Genomic DNA, 19,726 nt, shown 5'->3' on the forward strand with positions numbered 1-19,726 from the left:
ATGATTTTATGATGATGATTTTATACCAAATCTTTATGATGATGAATTTTGTCTGGTAATTTTATTAATTTATTGTATATTACTGAATTGTTTGACTTTATGGTCGATGGATACATTGCTGCATGCCTTTTTAACTGTGTCCTATAAGGTGTGATTGAGTGCTTTGAAAGGTGCCTACAAATAAACTGCATTATCATTATTAATATTAGTACTAGTACTAGTAGTAGACAGTCCATATAAATGAAATACTCACATGTTTCCTGAACAGTTCGACATGCGGACCGAGAGTATGAGGATCAGCTTCTTGGACAAACCGCATGACATCATCAACTGACCAGGAAGAAGCATCGTTCCCTGAACCCTCCTTGTCCTGTTTCACGTGGTCTGAGCCTGTTGTTGAACTTGTAGCTGTAGAGTGTGAGAGGCAAAAGAAAGCAAACCAAACCAGATCAAACACTGTACCATCTGCTTATGATTTTATTTATCAGTGTTAGGGTCCACAAGGGTCGATTCTCGGTCCTATGTTATTTAATCTTTACATCAGTCTGCTATAGGGCCACTTCAAAGTCCCTTCTTTATGCCTCCTTTGTATTTTTTCACAGAACCAAACAACAGTGGCACCATGACGCAGTGTGTGATTGTACACTGCATGCCAGCATCCCGCAATCAAAAGAGGCGTGACAGGCGTGATATGTAACAGCACAGCGTCGGCGCTTTGTAAACAACAACAATTATTACCGTTATTTACCGTCCCTGTTATATGGCGGCTGATCTCGTCCTGTGCTCGGAGGGTAACGAGCATCTCGGTCTGGATTGTTCTCCCAATTTGCAGACATTTCCAGCCACTGTTCTTCATCTTTGAGTTAGCCGCTAACTACTAACAGCAGCTTTTTAAATCTCCCACGTTGGGTCGCCAACATAATATATAATCAAAACGTCACACCCATTCCACCCATGGTCATGGTTTACGTTTTACACAGACCTCATTTCAGAGCTGTTTCTACCTCTGCTCCTGGCTCAAAGGCGAGACAACTCTGTCCCCCTTTCCGTGATCGTACCTTACATACAGAACAACACAGCTGCCTAACGCCACAATATACCCGCCTTGAACAGGCAGCGTAAATGGGGCTTGTGTGTCAGCCCTTTGACAGTCTGCTCCCACCCCCACCCCCCTGTGACCCTGAATAGGATGAGCAGTTACCAACAATGAATTCTGTGTGCTTTTGTTTGATCTATTGTTTATATTGTTTTCGTCTGTGTGCTTTTTCCCATCTGCCGTTATTGTTTTTATCATTTGTTTTTTGTGCTTCTACCTGAGTCTTCTGTAATTGCCTGTCTTGCCGTACAGTTGATGAAACCTTGGCTGAAAAATGTTGAGCAGAGGGGCATTATCTACAATAATTCAGTTTCAGGATGCAAACTTGACGATATTTTCAAATGTAAAACTGACTATTTCATAATTGTTTGACAAAATTTCGACAATTAGATCTGTGTGTCTGTGTGTGTATTTAAACCTACCCTCCACTCGTCTTGGTGGACACACTTGGCCAAGTTCGGTGGGGTTGGAGCTGACGCGTCGTAGGGGTGGCGGTGTGTTTGTGTGTCCAGGGTAATATGTCCGCTCTTTCTTTGCTGCTCTGTAGTCTGAAGTGGTGTGAGGAGGGCGCGTGTTGGGAGCTGGATCCTTTTTGGACTCGTCATTGGGCAGGCCGTTCTCAGTGTGCGACAGTGGTTCTGTTTCAAGACAGGTTGAAAGAGATACTGTCAGGATCGTGTGAACGCAAATAGCAGGGTTCATACAGAATTTACATGACTTTTCCACATCTCTGCGGCAAATTTTCATGACCATACATTCTTTGATATATCTGTGTTTACCTAAAAAGTAAGAGTAAAAATTTCAAGTCAGGAGCCAGTCCAAAATTATATATAAGTGCTTGTATTCACCACATGCAAATGTGGCAGCTATCTGGCTGTCGGGGAAACCATGGGCTGAAAGAGCAGGCTTGTGTCTTCATATGACCTGTAGGAATACTGACGAATACCAGCTTTCACACCCCTAGAAACTCTGCATTTAGAGCTTTGTTTCTGGACATGAGGGAAGCACTGCAGCTGGCAGCATGTGTCTCATTGGTCACTGGGGTGAAAAAGCAGGTAATGGGAGTTGATATGTGTGCAGCAGCAGCAGCAGCATGGCTAGCCAGCGCTGCCTCTCATATGCTCGAGATGTCAAACATTTAACTACACAGTCCACATTTTGCACATCCGGGGTCCTGGTCTTTCTCAAACCATGCCTTGTACTTGTCCAAGTGAAGCCAGAAAATATTAAATCAGCATTTTCCTGGCATTGCACAAACTTACATCCTGTCAAAGTACAAGCCGCAACTTAGGTCAGAGTCTGTCGTTACCCACGCAGAGAACACCAGCAAGCGACCTGATACAGATTTTTCTCCGTTGATCTTAACTGAACCATATACTCTATTTACTATTTCTTGTGTATTTGTGAAGCAAATTTCCATTACTTTTCTAAAACTTTCTGGGTTTATTTATTTTTCCAAAACTTCTCCAGGCCTGGAAATTTCAATTGTCAAATTCCATAACTTTTCCAGATTTTTCATGACCAAACCCTGGACAAAAAAACAAAAAAAAAACAGCACTGTGCTGGACCATTCGCCTAGCTATAAAGTGACTGAAGTTTGTGAGAAAGTCAGAAAATCCTCATCAAGTCCCATCTATTATTGTTAAATATAATCATTTAAAAAATTCCAGAATCCACAAATCAATCTACATCCGCACAAAAAAAGAACACGATCATCCTGGGAACATGGATAACAGAACACCACTGTGCAAATGTGAATTATAAAACAGGCTAATGGAGGTGGGACTTTAAAATAATGTGACAATCTCAGTGGCTAATTGAGTTTTTTAAATGTCTGATCTGAGGTACAAAACTGATTCACTAAAAAGATATTGAAGGATAACACTGGCATTTTTCAAACTGGACCCTTTTTCCTTGTGTGAATTGGTTAAAGAGCCTTATATGAACAACACTTTTTGAAACTGGTTCAGTATTGAGTAAGCCAGCAGTAACAAGGCTGTAATGGAAGCACACGGGGCAAATGAACAAAGCAAAATGGGGCTTTTGAATTTGACTGGGGCCTGTATTTATGTAAGCTGGAGTATACGCATGAAGAGCAGACGAGGAGAGAGACAGGAATACTAGATGAAATTCAAAAATTGTTGTTCACATCAGTGTCTTTGACCAATCCAGCTTTGACCAAAAAATGCTGAAGTTATCCTTTAAGGCTGGTAGCGCACATGCTTGATTGACAGCTGTATCAGAATGATGGTTCCTGCTTGCATTTGCTACCTCAGCTCAAACCAGGCTTCCCCCTGTTTATCCAAATTTGTATTTAACAGTCAAACACACTCACATCCAGGGTTTTCTACAGTCTATGGGCCAGAGGTTTGTTTGGAACAAATGTAAGAATGGGATAATCAGTATTAGCAATCACATTTAATGGTATAATGATGTTATTGCTCATAGTAAGTGAGCTCTTCATTTCCTCCTGTTACACTTACTCTGTCCACACATTTTCCCACCTGACTTGGTCCTGTTGTAGAAGCGTGTGTTGTTGCTGAAGGAGCTGAACGGCTGCGAGCTGAACAGACTGTCGCTCTCTAGATGCTGGCACATGTTCTCCAGGAACCGCAGCACAGAAGACGTACTGGAGGCCGAGGGCAGCTTCACATAGCGGATACCATGCTCTGACCGTACTGGGGGGTACAACACAAACAAGCCATTAGTCTGTATGTATGTTCACACACACACACACACACACACACACACACACACACACACACACACACACACACACACACTGTATGCATTCACAGCTTAAGAAAAACAGCAGATGGTTTAGGGGTACCTCCCTCCCTTTATAAGCACAAACCCACCTTTTTCACCCTATCACGCTGCGCTGCACCCCCCCACCCAAGCCAAGCCTGCACAAATCCACAAATTAAACCCCCCTCCTCACCCAACCTCACCCACAGACCTTCCCAGCCCCCCAAGGGAGACCCAATCCCAGCATCCCAAACCAGGTTAGACGCACATGTCATATCTGATTACTGACACAGTGCTCACATCAGCTGCTGCTACAGGCACTGTCTTTTATTCCTCCCCTCTTTCTCTGGACACACACATGCAAGATACATGACCCATGAGTGTGTGCTCAAACCAATTTTACCCGGCTAACTGCCTATCCAGGCTTTATGGTGCTAGGACGACTTAAAGAAGTGACTTTTAAAGGAATAGTTCAATGTTTGCTTTCTTGCCAAGAGTTCTCTCTTATATCTGTAAGACAAGTATGAAGCTACTACCAGCAGCTGGTTAGCTTAGCCTAGCATAAAGACTGGAAAGAGGTGGAAACAGCTAGCCTACCTCTAGTAACAAAATTTGCCAACCAGCACCTCTACAGCTGGCTGAAGTGGAATTTATACTTCTGTAGACATGTACCCTGCGCTGTAGCCTGATGTGCACCTCCCCAGAAATGTAGCCACAGACTGTGGCAACGCAGACCACCTGTTTATTTGTTTATTTTTGTGAACTGAAAACCATTTCCCTCAGTGGAAACAAAGCTTTTATCTTTTATATTTCACAGAAGAAACAATATCGCCCCCACAAAATAGAACTTAAACTCTTGTGTGTGATTTATGCACTTGCTTAGCGGCATCATGTGATTACAGGAAAGTCCGCTAGCTGCTAGGCTAATTTATGCAATGTAAAATGTCATAGGCTTTTGCTAATATCGTTAGCATGCAGTGTTTGTGGGGAAAACGTGTCTAGCAAAGGACTAATCTTTTGTCTGTGGATCTTGTGAGTTGTAATGGAGCTGAATATTTGACTTTTGTTTAATGTTGTCGCTATTAAGCCATGTTTGATGTGTGTTTGAGGTGTGTTAGTTAAATTAAACTTTACAGCACTTCACAGGAACTCAACACAGTGGCATAGAAACTCCACTGCGAACAAACATTTGGAAGTGTGATTGCAGAGTGATGCAGACACACAACTGCACAAGTATAAATGCTCACAATGGCATAGGCCATTTAAGTAAAATGATATAAACCGAAGTGTAATATTTCTTGGCCAGGCAACTAGTGGAGGCTTCAGGAAGTCACTGCTCTCTGCCAAAAGGAGCTGGTAGCTGATTTTTGTTACCTTTGGACAGAGTCAGGCTTGCTGTGTCCTCATGTTTCCAGTCTTAAAGCTAAGCTAAGCTAGGGGATAACTCTGGGCAAGAAAGCATAAGTGAATTTTCCAAAATGTTGCATTATTCTTTTAACAATACATATGTAGCCTATGTGGTCTAACTTCCACTGATGTAGTGTTAGTGTAAAAACAATTTGTTGATAAATCAGTATTGACAAACAAATAATGTATCCACAATTTTGCAAACAGTTTAGTCATTTAGAAGCAAAATTCATTCACTTCCTAAATAACTAAACATGATTTCCAAACAAATACAACATGCTTCCTAATATGAGGATTTGCTAAATTTCTCTTTTATGTCATTTCATATTGACTTAAAATAAGTTTCTACGTGAGGGAATATCCTGTGGTGTTCACTGCATTTACCTCTGATGACTTCTCCTCCTGTATGAGACTGGCTCTGTAGGAATGACAGCATCACAGAGGGCTGGTACGTACAGTCCACACAGGCCTGAACAGCCTGCTGGAGCACTGCGTTGACTGGAGCTGGACCAAAGTGGTCGGGGAGCTGCTGCACTAGTTTTCTGTCCAGGTGCGGGCCATAGTCGCCGTGTTTGTTCACATAGACACACACTGGAATGACACAAAGAGAGGGTAATCGTTGGCGAAAAGGAACCAACCTGAACACTGTTACGTCCGACCATACATCCATGAGTACACATTCAGGTGTCAGACTCAGTTGTATCTGTTATCCAATTTACCTGTGCAAACTACATTTGAGCTGTTGCTGTGGTTGTTGTCTGCTGAGACGTGTCCAGAGCTCAGTCTGGTCTCTGGAGGTGGAGCTGTAACTGCAGGTGTCCCCAGGGATTGCACCACTCGAGGCTTCCTCTGGAGCAAAAAACAAACAAACCCGTTCTCATTAACTCTCTGTAACCCACAGAGGCTGCTGGTTAATGATTTATTAAAGGTGTGTTTTAACTCTTTCACTGCTACACATGAACAGCACTGCGGCGCATACAGCAGTCTCTAAAGCAAAGCTGTTCTCCTCATTTATCGTGAATAAACATCCCCAAACTCCTCCCCTCCCTTTAGCGCTCCACCTCTGACCTCGTCTCCTCTTTATCAAAATCATTTCAGCCATAATACATATAAACTTAAAATGACAGGGTCACTGGACCGCAGCATAACAGATTACAGCTCTTGTGACATCTCACCTTGCTCCTGGGCTTGGGCCCTCTCTTCTTGTGTGGTCTGGGGGCCAGTGGAGCCTCAGAGCTCGTTCTGGCAGGGCTCTGTGATGCTCCATTTACTGCTGCTGCTGCCGCTGCTGCCTCAGCCGCTGCCTTCAACAAAGCAATAGTCTGGGATTTTGGACGACGACCTCGGACACCCTTGCGCACAGGGAGGGGTGGCAAGGGGTTGGGCAGTCTGTATGAGGTCTGCATGGAGGAGGAGGAGTTGGAAGAGGAGCGACGTGCAGTGAGAGAGGTTGAGGAGGAAGAAACAGGAGCGAGGAGCGCACCAGGGAGGGTAACTGGAAAAAATGAGATATGGGAGGAAGAAAGAGAAACAGAAGGAAGAAGAAAGATAAAAAATGTATTCTTCCTTTTCTCTAATCCCCATGTTGGATTACTCTGGACTAAATATTCTCACAGAGGCAGATAGCATGGCATTATTTTTAAGAAAATAAACTCCAAATCTGTAGCAAAAAAATATCATTGTGCAAGCACACAGAATAAGCTTTGCCCTCTGTCCAAACACAGAGGCTTCAAACAAAGACATGTGCAGAGAATCAACTTTGCTGTATGTCCTTGAGGCGAGGCATGGCCTGCATTATTAGAAATGTCACGTTTAAACCCTACAGACAGTGTTTGCCCCTTTTTCCATGAAGGCAGAAGGAATTTGGGAGGAAAGACAAAAGACAGAGGAAAAAAGGAATAACTGAGTGGCCCTGCAGAGGAGATTTGTTTTGATTTCGCAGAGTCCCCTGAGATTGGCAGGTCCTTTGTATTTCGCCCCTCCCTCTGCTGAAATCAGAGTCAAAAGTCACAAGTCCCCAGAGACCCGCCGGCTAGATGATTCCTTAAAGCTTCTGCTTTCAGCAACACAACAAAAATGGTGATTGTGGAGATACAATTTTAACTGTTTTCCATATGCAACACCAGATATTAGATTACTGAGGCTGCCGTCAAACGCATGACTCCAACTTAAAAATGCAGCCAATGAAACATAACAAAAATCTAGATAACTACACAATACTGAAATATAATAAACACTTAATGAAGCAGTGTGTGGCCTGTATTGTGAATTTAATTTTTGATGGCTTAAAAGTCTGTTAGTAAATCCTCTTAATGTAATTGTGCTACTAAAAACCTTTTTCAAATGTCAACAGATGGGATTTATTCAAAATGCCTTCCAAAACATGACTTTGGCGCTGTGCTGTCTTTTATTCTGACTCATCAGTTGATCTGCACACAGACATTGATATACTAGAGTGTATGTTGGCAGATGGTGTGAAATTGTCAATATTAGAAATACCGTTCTGGCCTATTTACAAATGTAAAAAACTAAGGTATCTGTGCGTTTTAAATAGGTGCTATAGTTGAACCAAGACACTCAAAGTCATTTTATTTGTCTGTCTTTAGATGTGGGAGTTTTAGGCCACATCCACTAATATGTTTTCATTTCAAAACATTTTACAATGTAGTAAAATTTTTCAAAATGTTTAAATATTTATTTTAATACAGCTAACTATTATTGACTTGCGATGTTTTTGTCTTTTAGGGGAAAAGTAATTTTGTTTTGCTTTAATTTTGTATGGAAGTGCATAACGAAATGACAAATAAAGGAAATCTGAAATGTGAATCTGAATGAAAACGATGTCTGTACACATGTAGGCTTTAGCACTGTTTCAGAAAACTCTGTCCATATTAACACACCTGAATACGCGGCTCACAGGACCATCCAAGTACTCTGGGCATGCAGGTAGCTGATTGTATACTCTGCAGAAATTTCTTTGCTTGAACCAACAATCAGGTGGAACTGTTACTGAACATAACGCAAGTATACAGCAGCCAAGGTGGCAGAAAACAGATTGTGAGTCACTGTAAAGTTAATACAGCGACATATCAGAGTGGTACCGGGGGCATTATCCGTCACTGGGGGAAGCTATGGCAATGGGAAAGGAAGCAAATCCACACAAGAAGGAGGATATAACAAAAGAACAGTAGAGCTAGCAATAATATATTGGCTTGACATGCTGTTACTGATAAGACACAATTAGGAAGCGAACATGGTTGTCTGCTTCATCATTTCCCAAAGTCTGTTTCCACCCGTTTTCAAGCTTTAAAACAAATACTTATTAGTGTTTAAGGCGGATTTATACTTGTGTGTCAGCTCTATGCAGAGCCTATGCTGTAGCCTATGCACGTGGTCTACGCCATTGTGAGCATTTATACTTGCGTGGTGGTGTGTCTGTGTCACTCTGCAGTTACAACTCCAAAACACTAGTTGGCAGCAGGGTTTCTGTGAATTGCTGTAAAGTTTAGTTGATTAAAAACACACATCAAACATGGCTTAGTAGCAACAATTTTAAGTACAAATTCACAAATCAGCTTCACTATAACTCGCAACATTCACAGACAAAGCATTTCTCTTTTGCTGGACACATTTTCCCCACAAATACAACATGCTAATGTTTTTAGCACAAGCCTATGGCATTTTATACTGCCAGTCATAAATGAAGTCAGGAACAACAGTAACATTTAACAAAGGTAAGGTTACAAAATTTGGCTCCATAATAACTCACAAGGTTCACAGACAAAACAAATGTCTTATACTAAACACGTTTTCCAAACAAATATGATATGCTAACATTATTAGCACACGCCTATGGCATTTTAAATTGTATAAATTAGCCTAGCAACGGGCAGAGATTCTCTCTACTCATATGAAGTCAGGATAAATCACACACACAGCGATGTGTATTTACATATTTTACGGCGTAGGCTGTGCATTGATGCAGAGCCTACACAGGTACAGCGTCGAGTTAACGCAAAAGCATAAATCCTCCTTTAGAGTCCTGTGACAGTGCTGACTGTGGCAACATATTTACATGAAAACTGTCAAAATTTTAAAACTTCCCAAGATAAATAAAAACATTTTAGAGACACTGTATCTGTGATAAGCTCCAATTATCAGGCTGGCTGCTCTCACGCAGACATACAGTGCAGTACTGTTAAAATCCAGCAACCTGGGTCATCCTTGGTCATCCCGTCCAGGGGTTTTGGGACGCTGTATCAATCATAATGTCTACCTTTGCTGCATGCCATCCCTCCTCCTACAACTGTCCACTATCCAAACAAAAGAAGAACAGAATGCCCCCAAAAAAGACGTGGCAAAAAAAATCTAGGAACCTGCTTTAAGTCTCTCCATGGATCACAGACACCTCCTGACTTTCTTTCATCAAGACAGAAATAATTACAAAATGACAATCAGCGTAGGTGCTGAAAATGAAAGAAAGTGACAATAAAGTGAGAAAAAAATAGCCATTGTTAGAAAGAAAGAAAAAAAAAAACACAAAGCAGCGGCACAACCAGCCCCTTCTGTCTTCATTAGCCCTGAGCGTGACTCTGTGATATGATCACATAATTATCATAGTGGATGTGTGAAAGAAAGAGAGCACAAATGAGAGAGAAAGAACGAGAGGAAGAGGAAAAGATAACCATCTCCTATTTCAATTCAAACGAATTTCTTGGTGAGAGCAGGGGCCTGAGAGTGCATGTGGAGACTCTCATGGGGCCGAGGCTTTCATCAGAGCCTCCTTGACTGAGGCGATACGGAGAGACTATGGAAGGTTTACAGTATTCTCTGAGGGGCCAGCCGGGGCACCCTGAAAGCTGCTTAATTGGGAAATGAGTGAAAGTGGGCGTAGAATAGAGCAGTGTTTTGTTTCAGAGGGCGAGGTCTCACTCGCTCACCAGGAGTGGTCACACAAAGTGTGGTCACAGAGGGACAGAAATACCAACCTGCACGCACAGTGGCACGCTTATTCACAGTGAGCTAGAAGCCATAAGCCCTACAAAGGCAGATCAAAATTTGTTTGCAGGGTACCAATCAGTATCAGCGGGTTTAAATTCACCATGGGAAATCTAAGTTGGGGGGGGCTTCTCTGATCTTCTCCTGGTTGTGAAAAAAGAAACTCTAATCCATTCACATTATGTGACGGCAACATGTGCCATTTCCACACTGGTGATTAATGTCACCAGTTTATCAAAAAGACTAATCACCTTTGCATTTTTACTACAACTCTCAAAGAAAATCGGCTTATAAATGCATTTCAATCCACAGTCTGTCTGACAGTATCATATATTCTGTATAAATTTGTTCAATCTCTTCATTGAAGCAACTCACAGAGAAATACTCAAACCCAAGACTGTCTTTTTTCATCAAATGGAAATATTCTAAATGTATTTTTCTCTACTTTAATTTAAATTAAAGCCCTGCTGAATTGAACAATTTTTGGCTTTGCAGACTGAGCCACAACTGGAAGGCTGCTTATAAAAGGATTAAAGGACCAAACCAGGAACATTTTGCTGCAATATTAGCTTCTAAACTACGAGTCATGCATGTCACCATTATTGTACATCTGCCTGTTGCTTTCTTGATCAATAGTTCGGCCAATGAAATGTGCTCATCACAGTTTCCTTGAGTCCAAACTCTTCAAAATGCTCAGCCCGTTCTCATTCCTGTGGCGTCACTACCATCGCTCTGTCACATCCCTTTGCTTATGGGCGCTGAAGGCAGCCTTTGGGGTCTATAGCCCCTTTCACACTGCCAGATTTTCCGCGAATGTGGGGCCATATTGCCGGCAAGCTGCGAGCGTTTAGACACACAGAGCCGGATTGGCGAGTTGATCCGAGGTGCCCAATTTTCCGCCTCGTAGGGTAGACATATTGGCGGAACCCTTTTAGTTTAAACAGACCGAGGCGGCATTCCACAACGGGAGGGGCTGTTGATGACGCTGCACGTGTGAGCCACTGGTGGTGGATAAATGAAATGGATAGAATGATGATAGCAGGAATTAGCGAGCAGCTAGCAGCAAGAGGGAAACGCAAACCTGACACGCCCTCCTTGTCCTCGCAACGGGCCAACTTCTGAGAGAATCGTCGCAGGACTGACCTGTCGCGGCTTCCCTCGGAGTACGTCACTGTTTACATCACATGCTGAGCTACACATTTTGTTACTTGCTCACACCCCCCATTGCCCCGAAAAAGGCACATTCTGTAAACAAAAGTAGGTAGGCGCCATTTTGCTGCACTTCCCGATTTTGTTTTTATACTTCCAATGTTGAAAGAAGACTGATTGGGATTTCCTGCAAATTTGCACAACTCCTGTTTAAAAAGAGCTTATGAGACACATCAGCCTTTCACCCACCTCCATTGTAAACCCATCCGAGGAATGCTTGATGCTGAGAGAGGCTAACATAAAAATATAATAGAAAGTAAAAAGAGAGGAAATCTGCGTAGGGCTGGAGGGTGCAGAGGTGTATGAGTCAAACAAAACAAACTGGACCTTTATCCAGCAGATCGCTGTTTGTCTCAAAAGTGAAACCAAAAGTCAATGTTGTTTTAACATTCGTTACACAATTTACTTACAGTCATGGCTCACTGACGTCACTCATGATGACATTACGTAACAAATGTACTTATTTTAACCCAAATATTACCTTTTTTCCATACCTAACAAAGTAGTTTTGTTGCCTAAACCTAACTGTGACCGTTCAAGACAATAACCACATGTTACATCGTGTTTCAGCTGTGTGGCCTGTGCTTTGCTATGAGACGCTGAGAGGTGTGAGAACGGGTTGAGTAGCTTGTCTTTTTATAACCAACCGTAAAAAAAAACAAAAACAAAAAAAAAACAACAAATATTTAAAATTACATAAACCAGGGTATGTCATGTTATCAGAATGGTTGCAAATTCATTTTCAATTGATTAATCAATTAAGAAATCAATAGTGTCATCTCTGTATGCAATACAGTTTTAGATTTTCATATATTTTTTCCTCCTGTTCTTGGCAACCATTGGTTTCCATTCTGTCCTGTGCCAAAATCAGTAGTAACCAATGGCTGCCTGTTGTTGCATTTAAATCTCTAAAACACAGCAGCATGGTTAGATGTGATGAGTGTTGTAGTAAACTGGCTATAACACGCAAAATCATTGAGGTAAACAAGTGTACAAGATTGTACAAATAAAAATCTGCAACATACAGATAAAAAACTGAAACATTTAGTCCTCACAAGAAGCTACAAAAGATCTGCAGCATGGCATCCCCAGCACGCTGAGACAAAACAGACATATGGTACTGATCATGACTATATAATTCCAAGTCGACCCGTTGACCTGTGTAAGCCACAGCCCCGGGAAACGTGTGCACGTGCAAGTGTACGAGCGTGTGTGTGTGAGCGTACGTGCACGCATGAGAACGGGGTCCCTGAGAAGTGTGTCTGCTGTCTGGGGGGTGGGGGGAGGGGCTCCACAGAGTTGCGTCTCATCTAATTACAACCACCCCTCCCCATCACCCCTCCACTCTCATGCATGCTGAGCACCCTCACAGTCCGTTCACACACACACACACACACACACACACACACACACACACGGTTCCCTCTAGTGAATCTGAAGGAGTGAAACTCACAAACTGCAGATTCAGGTGTGTGTGTGTGTGCAGACAACAGAGAGGGGGAAGTTACTAAAATAGCTTCAGGGCACAGAGTATAAACACAACAGTGTTTTCCTGCACAAACTTCAGCGTGCCACACCAGCCTTTAAAAAAATAATAAAAGCACTACTGTTCCTGTGTGACTTGTGTGAACGTTCACCTCTGAACTGACAGTGTAAGTTCATGCAATTTAAATGAAAGCTTAAAATGAGTGTGCTGAACAAATCTGATACCCACTAATCCTCACCCGAGCCTTTTGCAAACTAATTCCTGATGCTTTACACACAAAAACACATGATCAAAAACACATGGGGCTCCAAACCTAATTACCACCAACAATACCGTTAAACCTGCAGACTCTTTAGGACTCTTTAGGTCTTTCTTTAGGACTGGCACAAGCCACGAGTCTCTTAAAGTGAATTTGACTGATTGCAAGTCACTGCAAAACTCTTCATGCTAAACAAAGAAAACAATGTCAAACTGCAGCTTTAATCAATCAACACCAGAGCAGGATCCTGCTTCAAATTTGAGACGACATGCAACTTTGATCTGAACAGCAGATTTAGCTTTCACTTCCCCTTTTTGTTCATGTTTTACCAAGACAATAACACAAAGGCAAGTTTGAGGTTTTTAGTAAATAATCTCAGCTATTCAGAAACAGAATAATCAAATCTAAACACGCAATGGTTTCCAAGACCACAACCACCACTACTACTACTGCTTCCTGAATTGAGCGAATCATTGACTGAATTAATCTGAACGTGTGCAGTTTTCATTGAGGTTGATGTGTTTCATTTTAGGGAAGTTTTAGTGTGAACAAGTCTCTCATATTATTAGAAAAAAGAACAGATACTAGTCACATGCAGCACATTATTGCTACATAATAACACAATACACAACATAGATGTGCCTGCACTTCATTTTAATATACTGCATCTGGTAGAGCTAATAATAAAACATCCTTTAAAACACAATCAAGGTAAAATACTTAAAATATAAAGTGTGAAGTTTTTTTCTTTAATTAATGAAAAAGAAACAACTTGATAAACATATCAAACTCACCAGGAAATCCTGATCAAAAATGCAGAACTTCACTGCTACAGCTGAGGCTTTCGTAGTAGTATCAGTAGTAGTAGTAGCGGAGGCAGCAGTAGTGTTAGTAGAGTCCGTAACAATACTAGTCACTCAGTACAGTTGCTTCCTGGTTCTCTCTTATTAGAAGCAACTCTTTCTCTTTGAGCTGGTGTTGATGTGTTTCCCCTCTCTGACTGTGTTTTTCCTCTTCCTAACTTCCGCTGAAATCCTCTCCTCATCTGCACCTCATTGTCTGTTTTCTGTCTCTCTATCAGCTGCTTTCCCAGTTGTCTCTGCTCTGTCCTTTTCTCCCCCGGCAGTAGTCCACAACAAAGCCCACGCTGCTGCTGCTGCTGCTGCTGGTTGAAGTCGCTGCAAAGCTTCCCTCCCAATGAATGAGCCAGAGCAGGAGAAGGAGGAGGAGGAGGAGGAGGAGGAGGAGGAGGAGGGGTTGTTTAGATTTGCATAGTGACTGGGGAGGGGTAGAGTAAGGGAAGGAAGAGTGGGTGGTGTGGTGGAGGGGTTGAGCTCTTTATTCATGTTATCTGTAGGCCATATCGACAGTCTACATCAGTCACCTGCTTCTCAGCAAGCCTCTGTGGGGGGGATGGCGGGGGAGAGGGGTTAACGGTGGGGCTCCGAGAGGGGGATGGGGCGAGGTAAAAGGTTAAACTGGATCAGAAGAGTCCTGATTGAAACGGGTGAAAAGGGGCAAACTCCTGGAGTTGGTGCACACATACGCAAGCTTTCCCTCAACATGCACACACACACACAGATACACACACTCCCACGGCCCAGAAGGAGGTGCCCCCTCAGTGTAACCCTAGCCTATTCAGACATTCCCTGATGAAAGATGGCCAGGTCCAGCATCAGGAAACAGTTGCCCAGTCGGATATCACCCGGGCTCTGGAACAATGTGGAGCAGAGCAGTCAGAGGAAGCTTGCATGGGAAAAGTCCCTTCAGTCACAGATATCTTAATCTGCGTCTGAGCGGACAAACGGGAGCCATAATGTCGACAATTCAAGAAAGAAACTACTTGATATGAGTATGCGGCATGGTGTTTCCTAATGAGACACGGCTTATAGATATATAATAATCTGACACTACTCTTACATTCATGATGTATCTACAAGTCAACTCTTTCCAGGACTCCCACTGAGAATTTGATTTGTGCAGTCTGTGAGGGCCAAATGACACTAATGGCTTCAAAACCAAGGGGTAGAAAATTACCCCAAAAGGCAGCAATAAATTTATACACAAGACATTTTGGGGGTAAAAGCACTGGTATTTTTATTTTTAGCATTTTTAATACCTGCATGTTTTTTCTGTGTATGGATTTGTGGATGCATTTTGTTTTTGCTATCTTAATTTCTAAAAAAAAGCCTTAGCATTTCGCTTCATGGATCTGATTCTTGTGCCAAAATGTGAATTTCTAATGCTGCTGTGATGTCCATATCAAATAAAACAAGATAAAATAAAAATAAAATTGTGTAAAAAATGCTTTTGTTTCCATTTTCTACAGTATTTAGAAAATTAAATGCATGTCTACAAGGTTATTTTTGCCCAAATATAGCTTAGAAATGTGACAAAAAGTCACATGATTTTGCCTTAAATAGACAAAACATCTACGATGTGTCTGTATCTGCTAAAACACAGACATGCTTTAATATTCTATGCATTATTCAGCGGGCACTATTCTGCATTCTGACCCACTTAAATACCAACAAGCAAAGACAAAGATGTATCACACAAAATGTAAAAACAACAACAAAAGAAAACCAGTTTTGCATGATGGTGTACTGTACAAGAAAAGGGAAAATAATTAGACACCCAATCTTGGCATCTTCTGTAACTAATTACAAAAATGCGTAGCAGGGTCACAACAGGACAATTTTGATAAAAGCTAATTAGAATTGTTAAATATAATAGTAATTACACAGTCTCTCACTCCTTCTCTCACATATACAGCTAATTATAAGCTCATTAACACCTCAACCAAGTCATACTCATTCACGTACTCCCATACAAACATAGCAGGCTGGTGATTAACATTGGCCTGTTTTTTTTCTTACTCCAACTGCACACACACGCACAAATCTGTGTTAAGTCTCTCTGCAGGCACAGAGCGGGACCTGGTTTCACACAGATAGACTTTAGCTTGGATCTAAATAATGGTCAAACTTCAGACATTTAAAATTATCTGCAACACAAAGCTATCTAGCTCTTGGTTTAAGTAGGAACAATTCTCAGTGAATTCTGGGTAAATAAAGCCTTTCTTTCAAACTAAAAAAACATGGCTGACTGAGTAACCACGTCAAACTATTCAGCTCCGTTCACTCCAGCTGAGAGACTTTATTTTCTGGAAGAGTTAAAAGGTGTTTTACTGGGAAAATTTAGCAAACTATTAATGTAACAATACAAAAACTTTCAGTAGTATGAAGTTTGACTGCACTGCAGACCTGTGGCAGAGCTGAGCTGCTGACTCAGTGCTTCTCTTCACTCATTAGTCAGGCTCAGGACAGCCTCTAAAAACAGGTTACTGTGCTCTTTCAGTACTTTTTCCTTCCTTATCGCTCCAGCACAACTTCATGACACAGCCACAAATTATGAGCCATGTCCTTCATCTTTGTTTTTTGTTATTTTGTGCCACTGATCAGCAGGTGTCACTGAATGTTACCATGGAAACACACGTCTGACTCTGGATAGGGTAGCTAACAATTAAAGCTTAAAGACAATCCCAAATACATATTTTTCCTTTTACCTGAAGTGCTATTTATCATTCTAGATTGTTTCAATATGAGTGGCTGAGTGGTGGAGATATCAGCTGTAAAGATGTCTGGCTACTCGTGAATATAATGGGAGCAGATGTCACTCGCCTTGTGGTGCTCAAGGTGCCAAAAAGTTACATTTTAAAAACTCAACAGCAATGTCTCTTTTCAGAAATCATGACTTGGTTACTCAAGATAATCCACAGACCTTGTTGTGAGCAGTTTCATGTAGGAACTATTTTCTCTCTACTGAACTACACCCACCAACCGTATCACTGTGCAGATAGTCTGAGTAGGCGGAAGTTCGCTGCATAGAGCAGCCTCTCATTGGCCTCTCATTGCCCTACCACCACCGGTTGTGTAGCAGTTTTCAACACGTCCTTTACTAACTTTTGCGGCGTTTGATCTTGCGGGGATGTAGCCATTTTTCTGCCATGGTTCGCGTCCTGTAGGCGATATTTTTGTGGGCGTGTTACACCAAAATCATCTCTACTGCTCATATCTCCAACAATAGGCTCTGTGCCCCAGCTCTACTACTTCCTGAAAGGAAGTAGGCATGAGTATTTCCTGTCCTATACTATTGGATTAAGTGATAAAACAGCTGTGCGGCACACCCAGCACACACCTGATTAATCACTTAATCCAATAGTATAACCTATTGGTACCTCACACCAAAACAAATCTAGACTGATAAATAGCAGGGTTGCCCCTTGAGAGTCAGAAATTCAAATCATCAGTTTGACACTCCTCAGTCGACTGAGATTGCTTCATGTTGAGCAGGTTGGGGTTTTTTGCCCAGATTTTTTTCATGCTGCTCTTTGGTACAGGCTGCTGCATACACAGAGGCAACTGCCCGGAGGAGGACAGGCTTTGCCCCATAGGGCTCCGAAATCACGTTATTTTCTGCCTTCTGCTTAGAAGTGGTAAATTTATAGCTCACAGTCTCTGGATTTGTTTGATATCTAGCGTCAGCAAAAAATGTTGATGTACATTTCTGACCTGTCACTAGCACAGTTAGCTTGTTTACTATATTATGTTAATGTCTCTTACAAACTGAACATCTCTCTAAGCCCTGTTGAAACTCTAAAACTCTTTATGGAAAAAAAAGAAACTGGTAGTGGAATATTTGAGTTGAGACCAGCCCTTATAAATAGCACTACAGGTAAGAGGAAAAATATGTCGTTGATTTTGGGGTGAACTGTCCCTTTAAAATAAGTGAGTATTTATTTTTGAGAAACAGTCATTCGACAAATCTAAGAGCAAAATTAAGACTTGCCTATCTCTACAGACCAGTCTAAAATATCTTGCATTAAACTGGTCCCCAGTGAGCTCAGGAGGCAGATATAAGCACGTCACATCACGACAGCTCCCCTCACACACAGGGATTAGTATGTTGTCGGCCAGGCAGCCTTGTATGAAGCTACATCTGAAGCGGACATTACCGTCTCTCTGGTGAATCAGTACATAAACACTGGATGGAGGCTGAAAACTTGCCTGAGGACTGACAACATGTAACTGCTGCCATCCATCAACAAAGTGGAGGAAACCCAAACACACACATGTACACACATGTACACACACCCATTAATCAAGAGGGTTGTTGGTCTGGGTTATTAAAAGGCCACATGTTTCCTGACCAGTGGACACAACAGCAGGGTGAAGGGGATGGAAGGATGGGAGCTAATGTAACATAGCAGCAAACACGAGGATGATTGATATTTACTACACCTGCTAAACCTTTGCAACATTTCAGAATCAACAGATTCACCCCAAAGCTGTTTGCCAAAGTGATTTTGATGGATGACAAATGTCTAAACATCTGCTAAAGAAACTTCACGGCCTAACCTTGTACATTCAGCTTCAGCATTAGCTAATGGTGACATACTCCTGAAACCACTCAGTGTAATTACCGTATAATTACATCCTGATTGATAATTACTGTAATAATTAAGTTCTGCCTTTACACATTAATAATATAAGCTGAAGCTCTAATGTGGGCAGACACGTGCAAAAAAACATTTTGTCTGAGTGAGGTTCAGGGCTCCTGCATGGAGGCCCAAGGAAAAACTAGGAGTATAAAAAACACAGAGAAAGTTGTATAATGGTTTTGTTATCTGAGAGGATGTTAGACAAATCTGCATATTTGGTAAATTGTTAGAGAAGCCATTTACGTTACAAGCATTTAAACAGCTGATATCTAATATATTTCTTGCCAAATGTCACAGTGAATTAAAATGGCAAAAGCAGAAGTAACTCCCGCAAATGAGTTATGATACTGACAAATCAAAAAGTATTTGAGTCACATTAAGACAAACAAATATTAATCGAAATGCTACATGGAAACAGGAGAACTGAAAAGTTTCTGCTTCATTATGTAATTTAGGATGGAGGAAACACCAGCACATTATCTGTCTGTGTCAGTGTAGCAACTTTTTTTTAAAGTTTTCCTTTTCACTTATGCATTTTTTAAAAATCTATCTTAAGTATCTTCAGTATTATCTCTTTTTTTGTTGCTACTGTCTAAAACTTTTTATGCTGCCATCTTGGCCAGGTTTCTTCTTTCAAAAGAGGTTTCCAGCAATAACAAATAATTGCTTAATCAAGATTCACCCACTTTAACCGAATGGTTTAATGTGATGCATGAAATTTTTGTTATGGAAAAATTAACCTTTGAATTGAGACTCAAGACAGCTTTATTTTTAAAATACTGGAAAGGATGAATTGAGTTCATTAAGCCATATAGAACAAGTTGTATGGTAACTTAGTGCACCTGGCAGTGATGCATTCAATGGACAATTCAACGCCAAAATTAGATACTTCAAGAGGTGCTGTGATGCACTGTGATACTGCCCTGAGAAATGCAGTGATGCAGCTGGTTGACCATGTTGCCCAGCACTACAGTAACCACCCCTGGTGACCTGCTACACTTGGACCTTGGGGTCCTTTTT

The 19,726-nt window shown here is 41.6% G+C and overlaps 1 protein-coding gene across 2 annotated transcripts in view; it reads right to left on the minus strand.

Annotated features, from left to right (window-relative positions):
• The window catches only part of scml2 (Scm polycomb group protein like 2), a 40,604-nt gene that overhangs the window by 1,886 nt on the left and 18,992 nt on the right, over positions 1–19,726 (minus strand). For both annotated transcript variants that reach the window (XM_049604989.1, XM_049604996.1), the window contains exons 8-13: positions 6,427–6,746; positions 5,971–6,100; positions 5,636–5,842; positions 3,601–3,774; positions 1,519–1,734; positions 254–408 (exon numbers count right to left, since the gene is read on the minus strand). In XM_049604989.1, the coding sequence (XP_049460946.1) occupies positions 254–408; positions 1,519–1,734; positions 3,601–3,774; positions 5,636–5,842; positions 5,971–6,100; positions 6,427–6,746 (1,202 nt within the window). The remainder of the gene's footprint in view (positions 1–253; positions 409–1,518; positions 1,735–3,600; positions 3,775–5,635; positions 5,843–5,970; positions 6,101–6,426; positions 6,747–19,726) is intronic.

The sequence above is a fragment of the Epinephelus fuscoguttatus genome, linkage group LG2, assembly GCF_011397635.1.
Source record: "Epinephelus fuscoguttatus linkage group LG2, E.fuscoguttatus.final_Chr_v1".
Lineage (NCBI taxonomy): Eukaryota > Metazoa > Chordata > Actinopteri > Perciformes > Serranidae > Epinephelus > Epinephelus fuscoguttatus.